General features: G+C 36.9%; 1 protein-coding gene across 1 annotated transcript; it reads left to right on the top strand.

Annotated features, from left to right (window-relative positions):
• On the top strand, positions 11,633 to 15,568 carry LOC107636513 (BTB/POZ and MATH domain-containing protein 1-like). The gene is made up of 6 exons (XM_021121169.1): positions 11,633 to 12,050; positions 12,476 to 12,548; positions 13,064 to 13,225; positions 14,384 to 14,473; positions 15,003 to 15,118; positions 15,262 to 15,568. Exons 1-5 carry the CDS (start codon positions 11,725 to 11,727, stop codon positions 15,057 to 15,059), a joined length of 708 nt encoding a protein of 235 aa, XP_020976828.1. The 5' UTR covers positions 11,633 to 11,724; the 3' UTR covers positions 15,060 to 15,118; positions 15,262 to 15,568.

The raw sequence follows: 15,708 nt of genomic DNA, 5'->3' as shown, positions 1-15,708 counted from the left end.
TCCAGTTCTGGTGCCAGTTCTGGCGTTTTACGCTAGAAAAGGGTCTCTGGCTAGCGTTTAGACGCCAGTTTCAACCATCAAATCTCAGGCAAAGTATGGACTATTATACATTTCTGGAAAGCTCAAGATGTCTAATTTCAAAAACAATTGAGAGCGCGCAAATTGAGCTTCTGTAGCTCCAGAAAATCCACTTCGAGTGCAGGAGGGTCAGAATCCAACAACATCTGCAGTCCTTTTTCAGCCTCTGAATCAAATTTTTGCTCAGGTCCCTCAATTTCAGCCAGAAAATACTTGAAATTATAGAAAAACACACAAACTCATAGTAAAGTCCAGAAATGTGATTTTTGAATAAAAACTAATAAAAATATAATAAAAAGTAACTAAAACATACTAAAAACTATATAAAAACAATGCCAAAAAGGGTATAAATTATCCACTGATCACAACACCAAACTTAAATTGTTGCTTGTCCCCAAGCAACTAAAAATAAAATAGGATAAAAAGAAGAGAATATACAATAAATTCCAAAATTATCAATGAAGCTTAGTTCCAATTAGATGAGCGGGACTAGTAGCTTTTTGCTTCTGAACAGTTTTGGCATCTCACTTTATCTGTTGAAGTTCAGAATGATTGGTATCTTATAGGAACTCAGAATTCAGATAGTGTTATTGATTCTCCTAGTTCAGTATGTTGATTCTTGAACACAGCTACTTTATGAGTCTTGGCCGTGACCCTAAGCATTTTGTTTTCCAGTATTTCCACCAGATACATAAATGCCACAGACACATAACTGGGTGAACCTTTTCAGATTATGACTCAGCTTTGCTAGAGTCCTCAGTTAGAGGTGCCCAGAGCTCTTAAGCACACTCTTTTAGCTTTGGACCATAACTTTAACCGCTCAGTCTCAAGCTTTTCACTTGACACCTTCACGCCAGAAGCACATGGTTAGAGACAGCTTAATTTAGTCGCTTAGGCCAGGATTTTATTCCTTTGGGCCCTCCTATCCATTAATGCTCAAAGCCTTGGATCCTTTTTACCCTTGCCTTTTTGTTTAAAGGGTTATTGGCTTTTTCTTCTTGCTTTTTCTTTTTTTTCTTCTTTTTTTCGCCATTTTTTCGCAAGCTTTGTGTTTTAATTGCTTTTTCTTGCTTCAAGAATCAATTTTATGATTTTTCAGATTATCAACAACATTTCTCTTTTTTCATTATTCTTTTAAGAGCCAAAAATTTTAACATTCATAAACAACAATATAAAAAATATGCACTGTTCAGGCACTCATTCAGAAAACAAAAAGTATTGCCACCACATCAAAATAATTAAGCTAATTTCAAGATAGAATTCGAAATTCATGTACTTCTTGTTCTTTTACAATTAAAAACATTTTTCATTTTTTTAAGAAAGGTGAAGGATTCATAGGGCATTCATAGCTTTAAGACATAGACACTAGACACTAATAATCATGTAATAAAGACACAAACATAGATAAAATATAAAGAATAGAAATCGAAAAACAGGAAAATAAAAACAAGGAAATTAAAGAACGGGTCCACCTTAGTGATGAAGGCTAGTTCTCCCTCTTGAAGATCTTATGGAGTGCTTGAGCTCCTCTATGTCTCTTCCTTGCCCTTGTTGCTCCTTTCACATGGCCTTTTGGTCCTCTCTGATTTCATGGAGGATGATGGAGTGCTCTTGGTGCTCCACTCTTAGTTGCTCCATGTTGGAACTTAATTCTCCTAAAGAGGTGTTGATTTTCCCCCAATAGTTGTGTGGAGGAAAGTGCATCCCTTGAGGTATCTCAGGGATTTCTTGATGATGAACTTCCTCATGCTCTTGTTGAAGTCCAGGAGTGGGCTCTCTTGTTTGATCCATCCTCTTTTTATTGATGGGTTTGTCCTCTTCAATAAGGATGTCTTCCTCTATGACAATTCCAGCTGAATTGCATAGGTTATAGATGAGATGAGGAAAGGTTAACCTTGGCAAAGTGGAGGGCTTGTCTGCCACCTTGTAGAGTTCTAGAGGTATGATCTCATGAACTTCTACTTCCTCTCCATTCATGATACTATGGATCATGATAGCCCGGTCTATTGTAACTTTATACCGGTTGCTAGTAGGAATGATAGAGCGTTGGATGAACTCCAACCATCCCTTAGCCACGGGTTTGAGGTTAGGCCTTCTCAATTAAACCGGCTTGCCTCTTGAGTCTCTCTTCCATTGAGCTCCTTCCACAAAGATGTCCATGACGACTTGGTCCAACCTTTGATCAAAGTTGACCCTTCTAGTGAAAGGATGAGGATCTCCTTGCATTATTGGCAATTTGAATGCCAACCTCACATTTTTCGGACTGAAAACCAAGTAATTCTCCTGAACCATTGTGAGCCAATTCTTTGGGTTTGGGTTCACACTTTGATCATGGTTCTTAGTGATCCATGCTTTAGCATAGAACTCTTGAACCATTAAGATTCTAACTTGTTGAATGGGGTTGGTGAGAGCTTCCCAACGTCTTCTTCGAATCTCACGTCAGATCTCCGGATATTCACTCTTTTTTAGCATGAAGGGGACTTCGGGAATCACCCTTTTCTTGGCCACAACTTCATAGAAGTGGTCTTGATGCACTTTTGAGATGAATCTCTCCATCTCCCATGACTCGGACGTGGAAGCAATTGCCTTTCTTTTTCTCTTTCTAGATGTTTCTCTGGCCTTAGGTGCCATTAATGGTTATGGAAAAATAGAAAGCAGAGCTTTTTCCCACACCAAACTTAGAAGGTATGCTCGTCCTCGAGCAAAAGAAGGAAGAAATGGAGGAGATGGAGGGGAGGAGTGAATTCGGCCAAGGGGGTTTAAGTGTGTATGATGTGTGAAATTGACGGTGGTAAGGAGAGGTATTTATAGGGTAAGAGGGAGAGGGAAGTCGTCTATGAGGGGTTGGGTTTGGGAGGGAAATGATTTGAATTTGAATGGTGAGGTAGGTGGGGTTTTATGATGGATGGATGTGAGTGGTGAAGAGATTGTGTGGAAGAGGGTAGGACTTGATAGGTGAATGGTATTTGGGGAAGAGATATTGATGGGATTGGTCAAGGGTATTTGGGGAAGAGTATTATGGAGAGGTGTGAAGAGGAGAGAGAGTGAGTTGGGGTAGGTGGGGATCTTGTGGGGTCCACTGATCCTGAGGTGTCAAGGAATTCTGTTCCCTGCACCATTCTGGCGTTTAAATGCCCTCTGTGTGCCATTTCTGGCATTTAATGCCAACTCTGCTACCTTTTCTGGCGTTAAACGCCAGTCTGTCTGCCAATTCTGGTGTTTAACGCCATCCAGATGCCAGACACCCTTTTCTGACGTTAAACGCCAGTCTGGCTACTAATTCTGGCGATTAACGCCCATAATGCTGCCAGACTGGGCGTTAAACGCCCATTCTGCTATCCTTACTGGCGTTTAAACGCCAGTAAGCCTGTCCTCCAGGGTGTGCTATTTTTAATGTTGTTTTTTGATTCTTCTTTAATTTTGCAGTTGTTTTTATGACTTCACATGATCATCAACCTAACTAAATAACATTGGGTTGCCTCCCAATAAGCGCTTCTTTAATGTCAATAGCTTGACAGTGAGCTCTTAGAGAGCTTCACAGAGACTCAGAGCTTAATGGTGGCCTCCCAACACCAAACTTAGAAATTGAGTGTCGGGACTCTGTTTGACTCTGTATTGAGATAAGCTTTTCATGCTTCCTCTCCATGGTTACAGAAGAAGATCCTTGAGCTTTAAACACAAGGTAGTCCCCATTCAATTGAAGGACTAACTCTCCTCTGTCCACATCAATCACACCCCTTGCTGCGGCTAGGAAGGGTCTTCCAAGGATGATGGATTCAGCTTCATCCTTCCCAGTGTCTAGGATTATGAAATCAGCAAGGATGTACAGGCCTTCAACCTTCACTAAGACATCTTCTACAATTCCATAAGCCGGTTTCCTTGATTTGTCTGCCAATTTTAGTGAGAATTTAGCAGCTTGTACCTCAAATATCCCTAGTTTCTCCATTACAGAGAGTGGCATGGGGTTTATACCTGACCCCAGGTCACACAGAGTCTTCTTAAACGTCATGCTGCCTATGGTATAGGGTATTAAGAACTTTCTGGGATCCGGTTTCTTCTGAGGTAATTTCTGTTGAACCAAAGCATTCAGTTCATTGATGAGCAATGGAGGTTCATCCTCCCAAGTCTCATTAACAAATAGCTTGGCATTCAACTTCATGATTGCTCCTAGATACTGAGCAACTTGCTCTTCAACATTATCTTCATCCTCTTTAGAGGAAGAATACTCATCAGAGCTCATGAATGGCAACAGTAAGTTCAGTGGAATCTCTATGGTCTTTGTATGAGCCTTGATAAACCCATATTTTATGATATATTTTGTGCTCAATTTAAGTGATTTATTCAATCCTTCACCCACTTATCATGTGAAATTGCATGGTTTTACTTTCCCTTCCTTATTATGTGATATATGTGACAAACATGTTTCCTATGCTTTAAAAATATTTATTTTAATTACCTTTTATTACCATTCGATGCCGTGATTTGTGTGTTAAGTATTTTCAGAACTCCTAAGGCAGGAATGATTTAAAGGATGGAAAGGAAACATACAAAAATGGAAGGAAAGCACAAAATGGAGTTTTTGAAGAAACTGGCAGCGACGCGAATGCATGGACGACGCAGCCGCATGCCTAGCGCGAAAAGGCAGCGACGCGAACGCGTGACTGACACGGACGCGCGCCTTGAGCAGAACGCAGATGACGCATACGCGTGAGCAAAGCGAATGTGTGATAAGGCAAACTCCAAGATGACACGACCGCGTGACCCACGCGGACGCGTGACAGACGCCACGCACCAGAAACTGCAGAAAACGCTCCCAGCGATTTTTGAAGCCTTTTTTGGCCCAGATCCAAGTCTAGAAAGCACAGATTAGAGGTTATAAAGTAGGGGAATGCATCCATTTAAAAGGAAGCCTTCCGATCATTCACTTTTCATAGTTTAGATGTAGTTTTTAGAGAGAGAGGTTCTCTCCTCTCTCTTAGGTTTTAGGATTAGGATTCCTCTTAAAGAGGATTTCAACTCTTCATCAGGTTCAATATTTCTTTTACTTTATATTTCTCTTTTACTTTCAGATACTTCAATGCTTTTCTTTAAGTACTTATGTTGCCAAAGTGGCTTATGAACTCTTTATGTTTAGATTGATTTTCTCTTATTAATGCAATTGAGGTATTTCAGATTTATGATTCTTGTTTAGCTTTTTTATATTCTTGGCTTTAATTAATTAACTGGAGGCTCTTGAGTTATCAAACTTATCGTGATTGATTATTATGTCTGCTAATTGACTGGAATCCCACTAACTCTAGTCTTTCCATAGGAGTTGGCTAGGACTTGGGGATCTAACTAATTAGTTCACTTGACTTTCCCTTGCTTTCGTAAAGATTAACTAAGTGGGATTAACTTCAATTCTCATAAGAATAACTAGGATAGGACTTTCAAATTTTCATACCTTGCCAATAGTTTATTTTATTATTAATAATTTATTTTCCTTGACATTTAAATTACCTGTTCCTTATCTTAAAAACCCCCAATTTACAAGACTCATAACCAATAATAAGAACACCTCCCTGTAGTTCCTTGAGAAGACGACCCGAGGTTTAAATACTTCAGTTATTAATTTTTTAAGGGGTTTGTTACTTGTGACAACCAAAACGTTTGTAAGAAAGGGTGATTGCTTGGTTTAGAAACTATACCTGCAACGGGAATTTATTCTGAATTATAAACCGTCAAGCATCCACTTCTTCAAAATGGCACCGTTGCCGGGGAACTGCAAACGTGTGCCTTATTATTAGTTATTGTAAATATTTTTCTTTTATTTGTTTATTTGTTTTTATTTTTCCCTTTTATTTCTATTAGCTACTATGAATTCTCACCCCTCTCGCTTTGAGTTTGGTTCTAAATCTGTTGAAAGGAGTGGAAGCTATAATAGGAATGTGCATCAAGGTCTAAGAATTCAAGGATGGATGGAGCCAAGAGGCCCTGATCAACCCTTTAGGCAACAACACCCTCCAAGATATCATGGGCAAGGACCACTCTACAATGCATACCAAGCTGATAGATATGGTGGACCCCCTAGTAATTACCAACAAGCACCACCCTGTGCTTATAGACCACCCTCTCAACGTAGCTTTGAACCACCACACTCACAAGTTCCTTTTCACCATTCACTACCATATGACCCTTATCCACCATAATTCCAATCAAATTACTCCCAAGAACAACCACATTCTTATTATGAACCCTCTCTCCCAACCAATGAACCCTCATACCCATTGATAAAGACATATTTTATTATATATTTTGTGCTCAATTCAAGAGATTTATTCAATCCTTCACCCACTTATTCATGTAAATTACATGGTTTTACTTTCCCTTCCTTATTATGTGATATATGTGAAATACATGTTTCCTATGCTTTGAAATTATTCATTTTAATTACCCTTTATTACCATTCGATACCGTGATTTGTGTGTTGAGAAGTTTCAGATCTTCTAAGGCAGGAATGACTTAAAGGATGGAAAGGAAACATACAAAAATGGAGTTTTTGAAGAAACTGGCAGCGACGCAAACGCATGGACGACGCGGTCGCATGCCCAGCGCAAAAAGGCAGCGACGCGAACGCGTGACTGATGCGGACGCGCGTCTTAAGCAGAACACAGATGACGCGGACGCATGACCGAAGTGAACGGGTGATAAGGAAAACTCCAGATGACGCGACCGTATGACCCACGCGGACGCGTGACAGACGCCATGCACCAGAAATTACAGAAAACGCTCCCAGCAATTTCTGAAACCCTTTTTGGCCCAGATCCAAGTCCAGACGGCACAGATTAGAGGTTATAAAGTGGGGGAATGCATCCATTCAGAGGGGAGCGTTCAATTATTCACATTTCTTAGTTTAGATGTAGTTTTTAGAGAGAGAGGTTCTCTCCTCTCTCTTAGGTTTTAGGATTATGATTTCTTATTATTTCAGTTCAGTATTCCAACTCTTTATCAGGTTCAATGTTCCTCTTTAATTATTTTCTCAATTTAATTTATGAATTCTTCCATGTTACATATGATTCTCTTAATTAATGTTATTTGAGGTATTTCAGTTTATGACTGCTTTCTTTCATTTATATTACTGTTGCTTCCAATCTGAAGACATTTTTATTCGAGTAAGTAATTGGTAACTCATGAGTTATCAAACTCAACGTGATTGATAATTGTTGTCTTTGCTAATTGAATTGAACTTCAATAACTCCAGTCCTTTCTTAGGAATTGACTAGGACCTGAGGATCAAACTAATTGGTCCACTTGACCTTCTTTTGCTTTAGTAAAGGCTAACTAAGTGGGATTAAAAACTCAATTCTCATCACTATTGATAAGGATAACTAGGATAGGACTTCCAAATTCTCATACCTTGCCAAGAGTTTATTTTACAGTTATTTATTTATTTTATTTGTCATTTAAATTACTTGTTCCTTATTTCAAAAACCCCCCATTTACAAAACTCATAACCAATAATAAGAACACCTCCCTGCAGTTCCTTGAGAAGACGACCCGAGGTTTAAATACTTCGGTTATCAATTTTAAAGGGGTTTGTTACTTGTGACAACCAAAATGTTTGTAAGAAAGGACCTTTATTGGTTTAGAATCTATACTTGCAACGGAAATTTATTCTGAATTTTAGACCACGCAAAAGTTCTCTCTTCAAAATGGCGCCGTTGTCGGGGAACTGTAAACGTGTGCCTTATTACTGGTTATTGTAAATATTTTTCTTTTATTTGTTTATTTGTTTTTTGTTTTTCCCTTTTTATTTTTATTAGCTACTATGAATTCTCACCCCTCTCGCTTTGAGTTTGGTTCTAATATTGTTGAAAGGAACGGAAGTTATAGCAGGAACATGCATCAAGGTCAGAGCAATCAAGGATGGATGGAGCGAAGAGGATCTGATCAACCCTTTAGGCAATAACACCCTCCAAGATATCATGGACGAGGACCACTATACAATGCATGCCAGGCTAATAGACATGGTAGACCACCTTGCAATTACCAACAAGGCCCACCCTGTGCTTATAGACCATCCTCTCAACGTAGATTTGAACCACCACACTCACAAGCTCCTTTTCACCATTCACCACCGTACGATCCTTATTTACCCCAACTCCAATCCACTTACTCCCAAACACCACCACTTTCCTGTGTACCATGTCCATATCCATCACGTCAAAAATCACAAGCTCGCCTCAAGGAAACAGTAGATCAACTTTATACAACCCTTCATCAGCTGGAGCAAGCAATATGTCAATTATCTTCCAGACATTTAGACACTCAAGAAACTCCAATAGCTTTATGTGGAGAATCTAATGACAAACGTAGCATGAAGGAGACACTGGAAACCCCAGTAGGCAGTAGTGAGCATAACTTTGTTCTGGAACAATTAGAGGAAGCTCAAACTATCCAAGAAGAAGAAGTACTGGTTGAAGATTTAGGAGATGCTGAACCTCCATGGGAATCCAGAGTTGTGAAAACTTCCGTCAAGGACGTTACAATTGATGCTAAGGAGGATAATGCACAATCCCCAAAGCAGGTATTTCATGAAGAACTAGACAGAATAACCCAAGACGCAAGTTTCCTTGATAGTGATAGTCACAAGTCAAGTTCTCCTAGTGATGAACTTGCACCCGCAAGTGAATTCTCCGAGATTGAAGAATCTTCCCCAAGTGAATACGAAGATGATGCGGAGGTAGATTTCTCTCAACCTGCAGTGTATGACTTAAGTGATGAGGAAGACATAGAAGATTTTGACCAGTACACAGTTGCTGTTGAAGCATTTTGCAAAGAAGTGGAGGAATCCACAGAAGAATACAAGGGAGTAGAACGTACAGAACCACTGGAAACACCCATCCCAAGGCCATTACCACCTAATACAAGCTTCAAGTGGGTACAATACTTAACCATTATCTTCACTTTTCCACTTGAATATGGTTTGCTTGAAACAGATGGCCAGCTTAGAGCTCTCTGCAGCTTTAAGAGTTAGAGGGAAATGGCTCGTACTCAGAGCTGGTGTACAAGATTCAATGAGGTTCCACGCTTCAATTCGAAGTACATGGATTGGTACACTACAAGAAAAATACCCATTCAGCCACACTTTTTTTAAGCTACATTTGAAAAGCGTAGCCTATTCTACGCTTTTCTCCGTGTTGTCCTTTTATAAGAGAAAAGGATACACAATTGTGACATCATTTAAAAAGTGTAGCCTTAGGTATTATAGAAATCACTTATAAAGCGTAGTCGTAGGTTGATATCTATAGGTTCACTTTTTGTATCAAAGAAGATGCTTTTAGAGGGTAGCCTATTTATCGAATTTTGGGTGCATTTTAAAAGTGATGCCTAATGTATCTAAAGCCAAAAACTTGACACTTGTGAATTTTTTCCCTCTGAAATCTTTCCCGTAAGCACGTACGCACACTCACCACCCACTTAGTGAAATTTTTAGTCATTCCCTCCAAAGCTCATCATCACTTTTCAGAGAAGATCGAAAATCCTTTCAGAAAACCCTTTTAGAGAAGAAATTTTTACCCAAACCTTTAAAGCACGAAGAAAACCCTCACCATCGCAAAGATCGAAACCCGCCGTCTCACTATCATCGTACCCCAGTCACCACTCACCCCCACTCACCTGTCACCGCCACACACGACTCACCACTCACCACTGACCGTCGCTCCTCTTCGCCTTCCTGCTCTGATCGTCACTGTGCCGCCCATACCATCGTCGATCTCCGTGCTTCTCGTCGTCCTCTCTGTGCTCACGGCGTCGATTAGGTATGTATTAATTTCCATTAGATTCTGAAATTTGAGGGGTTTAGGGTTCCGATTTTAGAAACCAGTTTCCGCTCGGTAATCACAAACACAACAACTATGCTCTTATGTATTTCTTGTATTTCAATTAGAATGTTGAAATTTGAGAGTAACTAAGTTGATGCATGAGCCAGATACGCCATTTTTGAACCGAAATCCTACTTGTTATTACGTCAAACAATATTTACTGTGATGTCTATATTGATGCTGTGCATTGTTCTGGTTTCTAGCTAATATTGTCTGCTCCTAACGATTATACTTAATTTTCCAGCTACTTTTCATCCAACCTATAAACAAAACTCAATAAATTGTAGTGTTGGTGTGGTGAGATCACACATAGAAGGCCCTAGAATCTATTCTATAGGAATCCCTCCATCTAACATTGGTGAGCAATTTGGTCAACTACTGAAAAGCGGAAGAGGAACTGATGTTAGTTTTGAAGTGAATGGAGAAATTTTTGCGGCCCATAAATTGGTACTAGCTGCACGGTCACCCATTTTCAGAGCCCAAATTTGTGGTCCTGTGAAAGATCAGAATACTGATTGTATAAATACTGGCTACAACTTTAGCATTAGCAGAGCAGCATCATTGTTTTCAGCTGAAAGCAGTCTGTCTCAAGTTTATTGTAACCTCCGAAAACCTCAGAGGTGTGTTTTTTCTTCCATGGATTTTAAAATGTTTATTTATTTTTCAGGTGAAATTTTGATTGATATGTATTTAGTTAATTAGATTCGAGTAATTTGTTTGGTATTTTGTTCACGGCATCTGAGGCAGCTAGGTTTGGAATCTGTTAGTGACACTTACTGTGTTCCCTTCTCTTCCCTTAAATTGCAATTGCCTTCTGGTTCTGTTAAAAATAACTTATTCTAAAAAATGAGTGTGGCCCAATATTGTGCCTAACATAATAAGACACCTTATACAATAGTAATCTAAATGACTTACATTGAACATTGTTTGTGTTTAAAAGTAGAACCAGTAACTTATTATTTATAAAAGCTACTATATTCCTGATATATCAATTTTGATTGATATGTATTTAGTTAATTAGATTCGAGTAATTTGTTTGGTATTTTGTTCACGGCATCTGAGGCAGCTAGGTTTGGAATCTGTTAGTGACACTTACTGTGTTCCCTTCTCTTCCCTTAAATTGCAATTGCCTTCTGGTTCTGTTAAAAATAACTTATTCTAAAAAATGAGTGTGGCCCAATATTGTGCCTAACATAATAAGACACCTTATACAATAGTAATCTAAATGACTTACATTGAACATTGTTTGTGTTTAAAAGTAGAACCAGTAACTTATTATTTATAAAAGCTACTATATTCCTGATATATTTATGTGTTTCTTTAACTGAATATTTGTGGATTAGTGTCTGACTCTGGTCATGCAGGATTTCTAAGGCTACAATAAATGAGTATTTAGAGAAGATTGATGCCATTGCATCCAAACTACTTAACTTTGAGGTGTGTATTTCTAATCTCTTATTTTTACTTCAGGGAGATAATTAGAATGAAAAAATCTTGGATGCTACCTATAAAGTTACTTTTTTTTGTTCCAACAAAAGATGGAAATTCAAACTATATGAAGATGGAATTTGCGCATTTGAATTTTTGATAAAGAAAGGGATTCTCATTTTCACTTTGGTTCTAATTTCTAAATTTCTGAAAAATTAACTATGCTCTATAATTACTATCCACTCAGCTAAATAAAAACCAAGAGCTTTTTTGAACAATGGCAAAAATAAAAATATATAGTATGTGAAAAGTGTATATAAAAACTTCATTGCTTGAATTTCATCACTTGGTTGGAATGAATCATGAGGCAGAAAAATGGGCTCCTTTTGATTTGTTTACCATTCTTCTGTATATCCTATTTTATCTTGCAAATCAACTACTGAAAAGCGGAAGAGGAACTGATGTTAGTTTTGAAGTGAATGGAGAAATTTTTGCGGCCCATAAATTGGTACTAGCTGCACGGTCACCCGTTTTCAGAGCCCAAATTTGTGGTCCTGTGAAAGATCAGAATGTTGATTGTATAAACACTGGCTACAACTTTAGCATTAGCAGAGCAGCATCATTGTTTTCAGCTGAAAGCAGTCTGTCTCAAGTTTATTGCAACCTCCGAAAACCTCAGAGGTGTGTTTTTTCTTCCATAGATTTTAAAATGTTTATTTATTTTTCAGGTGACATTTTGATTGATATGTATTTAGTTAATTAGATTCGAGTAATTTGTTTGGTGTTTTGTTCACGCCATCTGAGGCAGCTAGTTTTGGAATCTGTTAGTGACACTTGCTGTGTTCCCTTCTCTTCCCTTAAATTGCAATTGCCTTCTGGTTCTGTTAAAAATAACTTATTCCAAAAGATGAGTGTGGCCCAATATTGTGCCTAACATAATAAGACACCTTATACAATAGTAATCTAAATGACTTACATTGAACATTGTTTGTGTTTAAAAGTAGAACCAGTAACTTATTATTTATAAAAGCTACTATATTCCTGATATATTTATGTGTTTCTTTAACTGAATATTTGTGGATTAGTGTCTGACTCTGGTCATGCAGGATTTCTAAGGCTACAATAAATGAGTATTTAGAGAAGATTGATGCCATTGCATCCAAACTACTTAACTTTGAGGTGTGTATTTCTAATCTCTTATTTTTACTTCAGGGAGATAATTAGAATGAAAAAATCTTGGATGCTACCTATAAAGTTACTTTTTTTTGTTCCAACAAAAGATGGAAATTCAAACTATATGAAGATGGAATTTGCGCATTTGAATTTTTGATAAAGAAAGGGATTCTCATTTTCACTTTGGTTCTAATTTCTAAATTTCTGAAAAATTAACTATGCTCTATAATTACTACCCACTCAGCTAAATAAACACCAAGAGCTTTTTTGAACAATGGCAAAAATAAAAATATATAGTATGTGAAAAGTGTATATAAAAACTTCATTGCTTGAATTTCATCACTTGGTTGGAATGAATCATGAGGCAGAAAAATGGGCTCCTTTTGATTTGTTTACCATTCTTCTGTATATCCTATTTTATCTTGCAAAATGCTTTTACTTAAATCTGATAATAAAATTTGTTGATTAAATATTTATATTTTTTTATTTTAAAAAACTCCCTCCTACTGCTCTTCTTCAAGCTGTGTCGCCGCTGTCGAATCTGGTCCAGCCGCCGTCCCCACTCCCACTGCTCCAGCACCGTCGCAGCTTGTCTATCGTCGGGTTGCTTCACCTCTGTTCCATGGCCGTTGTCTATTCCATTTCTGTCGCCTGTGCCCCACTTCTCCTTCTCCCTCATCTCGGTTTGAGTTCTGGCCCGCATCTGAGTTTGAATTCCGCTTGTTATTGTTTTTTTCTTGTTTTTATTTTGTTATTGTGATTTAATTGTTGGTGTTGTTGCCGTGTAACTTTTAATTGCTCCTGTTGGTGTTGTGAATCTGAATAACAAGAATGATGGCATATTGATTCTAAATCTGAATAGTATTAATTAAGAGAAAAGAATTAATTAGAGGACATGTACTGAAAATTTTATGTTAAATCTGAATAGTATTGATTCTTTCTTCCTTTGTTAGAATTTGCTTTTTGATTTTACATTTTGCTTTATGATTTTACATATTGCTTCATCAGGGTTTGTTGATTTTGCTATATTTTGCTGATTGAATTCATATAATTGCCATAGTTTCCCCCCAGCTAGTTTAGGCCTTAAGATTTTACACTCTAAATTTAGTTAGTTAGGCCTTGACATAAATTCAAATTCTGTTAAAATATTCTAAATTATTATTTGCATGTAGTTTAATTACAGTGGTCTTGAGATTTAATTTTGATTCTTGCCCTCATTCATTCTCCTGTGTGTTCTTTCAGGACTTATGGTTTATTACATTACTACAAAGAATTCATTGATGATGCATACGAAAAAGGTTCATTATAAATCTGAGTGTTGATTTTGTGTAACAGGTATTTTAAATTAATCCACATGAAAGTCATGTGGATATGAAGAAGGTTCTCTCTTACTTCCCTCGAAAAAGGTTCATACGAAGAAGGCCTTGGTTCTTGAGGTACTTAGCACTATATCTTTTTTGGCTGCTCAATTATAATAAGTTCATGTGAAATGAAGAAGTTCAAAAAGTGCAATGAATTAATTTTTTCATATTCACTACAAGAAAACAGGATTATCTTTGTGCTTTTGTGTCTTAATTGCGATTGGACTATGTGTCTTGATCAAATTGTTGAGGATTGTTTCCTCCGGATTTAGGTGCTCCAATTGAATATCTATAGTTTCTGTTTCATGATTTGTTGGTTTGTTTGTGAATATTTGAAATTTGGAATGCTCTGGCTGGGTTGATATTGTTGCTGATTTTGATCCTAAACTTTGGCTTTTGTTGTTGCATTTTCATTTGAATTTCTGGATATATTATAATCAATTCATATATACAAAATCCGCTAATATCATGGTTTTGCAGATTGACAAAGAGCTTCTTCAGGAAGTGGTTAATATGGGATTTGACAGAAATCAATTGGTTGAATCTTTATGCAACAGGATCCAAAATGAGGTCTGTGCCCTTCATTCTCTCCTTTCGTGTCTTCTTGATTGTCTCTTATTACTATCTATATATTTCTGGGTACTGTGGCAAACTACTTGTTTTAGGATAACTGTTTCTATGTTTCTAGTGGCTATCTTGGAGCTGAGTTTCAAGAGACTATGGTTGACTCTTTACCTTAGATAGTTGACTCTTTTAAGTCTTAATGGATCTAATAATATCTCTTCCTCTGCTCAATATCTCCCACTTATTTATTTATTTTCATGTGGTTTTGTTGTTACCATGTTTGGTTAATGTGAGTGTTAAGATGAAAAAGAGTAATGTCTGTGTTTTTTTAGCAATTGACTAATGTTGTTGGAACCCTTCATTTTTAATGTTTTCCTTTAATTTTTCAATATGAAGTGAATGACCCTTTTGCCTTGTGAACATGGAGGTTACTAAGGAAGAGCTTAATGCAAAAATGAGAGAAAAAAGTTTTCAACTTTGGTCTGAAAAAAACCATGCAAAGTTTCCAACATGTTTGTGTTTTGTTTTGTGGCAGATGGGGCTGGTGATGATTTGTTTAAAGAGTTATGGAGGCTGTGTGCAGGGCCATTAATGGATGTTCCTTGTGTTCAAGACAGAGTTTACTATTTCCCTCAGGGTCACATTGAATTGGTATGATATACACTTCTTTACCTTATTTCTGATTTTGTTTGTGAATTTCATTTTTTTCCATTTTTTGTGCTATGTATGCTTTCAAATTTAAGCCTTAAGGGGTTTAGTAAGTGTTATATAATTTTGATTTTTTTCTTTTGTAGTTGCCAGAACCTACAGAACAAGATTTGAGGCAGATAAAGAACAAGAAATCTCCCAAATACGATCTTCCGTCGAATAAGATATTTAAAGAACAAGATTTTTTTCTCTTCTATCAGAAGGTTAATAATTTTTATTAGAAGATACTTATGTAGAATACAATATTTTGGTTTTTTATAGTTTATTAGTAATAAATTCTAAGTGGTCTAATGTATATTTTAATATGGGTATGTTTAATTTAGTGTGAGATGTATGAATACTCATTTATGATCATCCCAATATTTTTAGTTCATTATAAATATATTTTGTTAAAGGATAATTTTTATTATTTAAAGAATATTTTATGGTATTATTATGCATTTATTTTTATTTTATAATTTTTGACTAATTTAATTAAAAAAATAGGATTATATATATAATCATATTACTAAATATTAGGTTTTAGAAAAAAA

The sequence above is a fragment of the Arachis ipaensis genome, chromosome B04 (assembly GCF_000816755.2).
Source record: "Arachis ipaensis cultivar K30076 chromosome B04, Araip1.1, whole genome shotgun sequence".
NCBI lineage: Eukaryota > Viridiplantae > Streptophyta > Magnoliopsida > Fabales > Fabaceae > Arachis > Arachis ipaensis.
Note: the sequence above shows the minus strand (reverse complement) of the source record. Positions and strands in the feature narration are given on the sequence as shown.

Excerpts from the sequence above, each read along its gene's own strand:
- LOC107636513 (XM_021121169.1), top strand. The coding sequence starts at position 11,725 with ATGAATCATGAGGCAGAAAAATGGGCTCCTTTTGATTTGTTTACCATT. Across the intron at positions 13,226-14,383 it reads TCTCCTTCTCCCTCATCTCG|ATTGACAAAGAGCTTCTTCA; the intron begins GTTTGAGTTCTG and ends ATGGTTTTGCAG. Across the intron at positions 14,474-15,002 it reads GCAACAGGATCCAAAATGAG|ATGGGGCTGGTGATGATTTG; the intron begins GTCTGTGCCCTT and ends GTTTTGTGGCAG.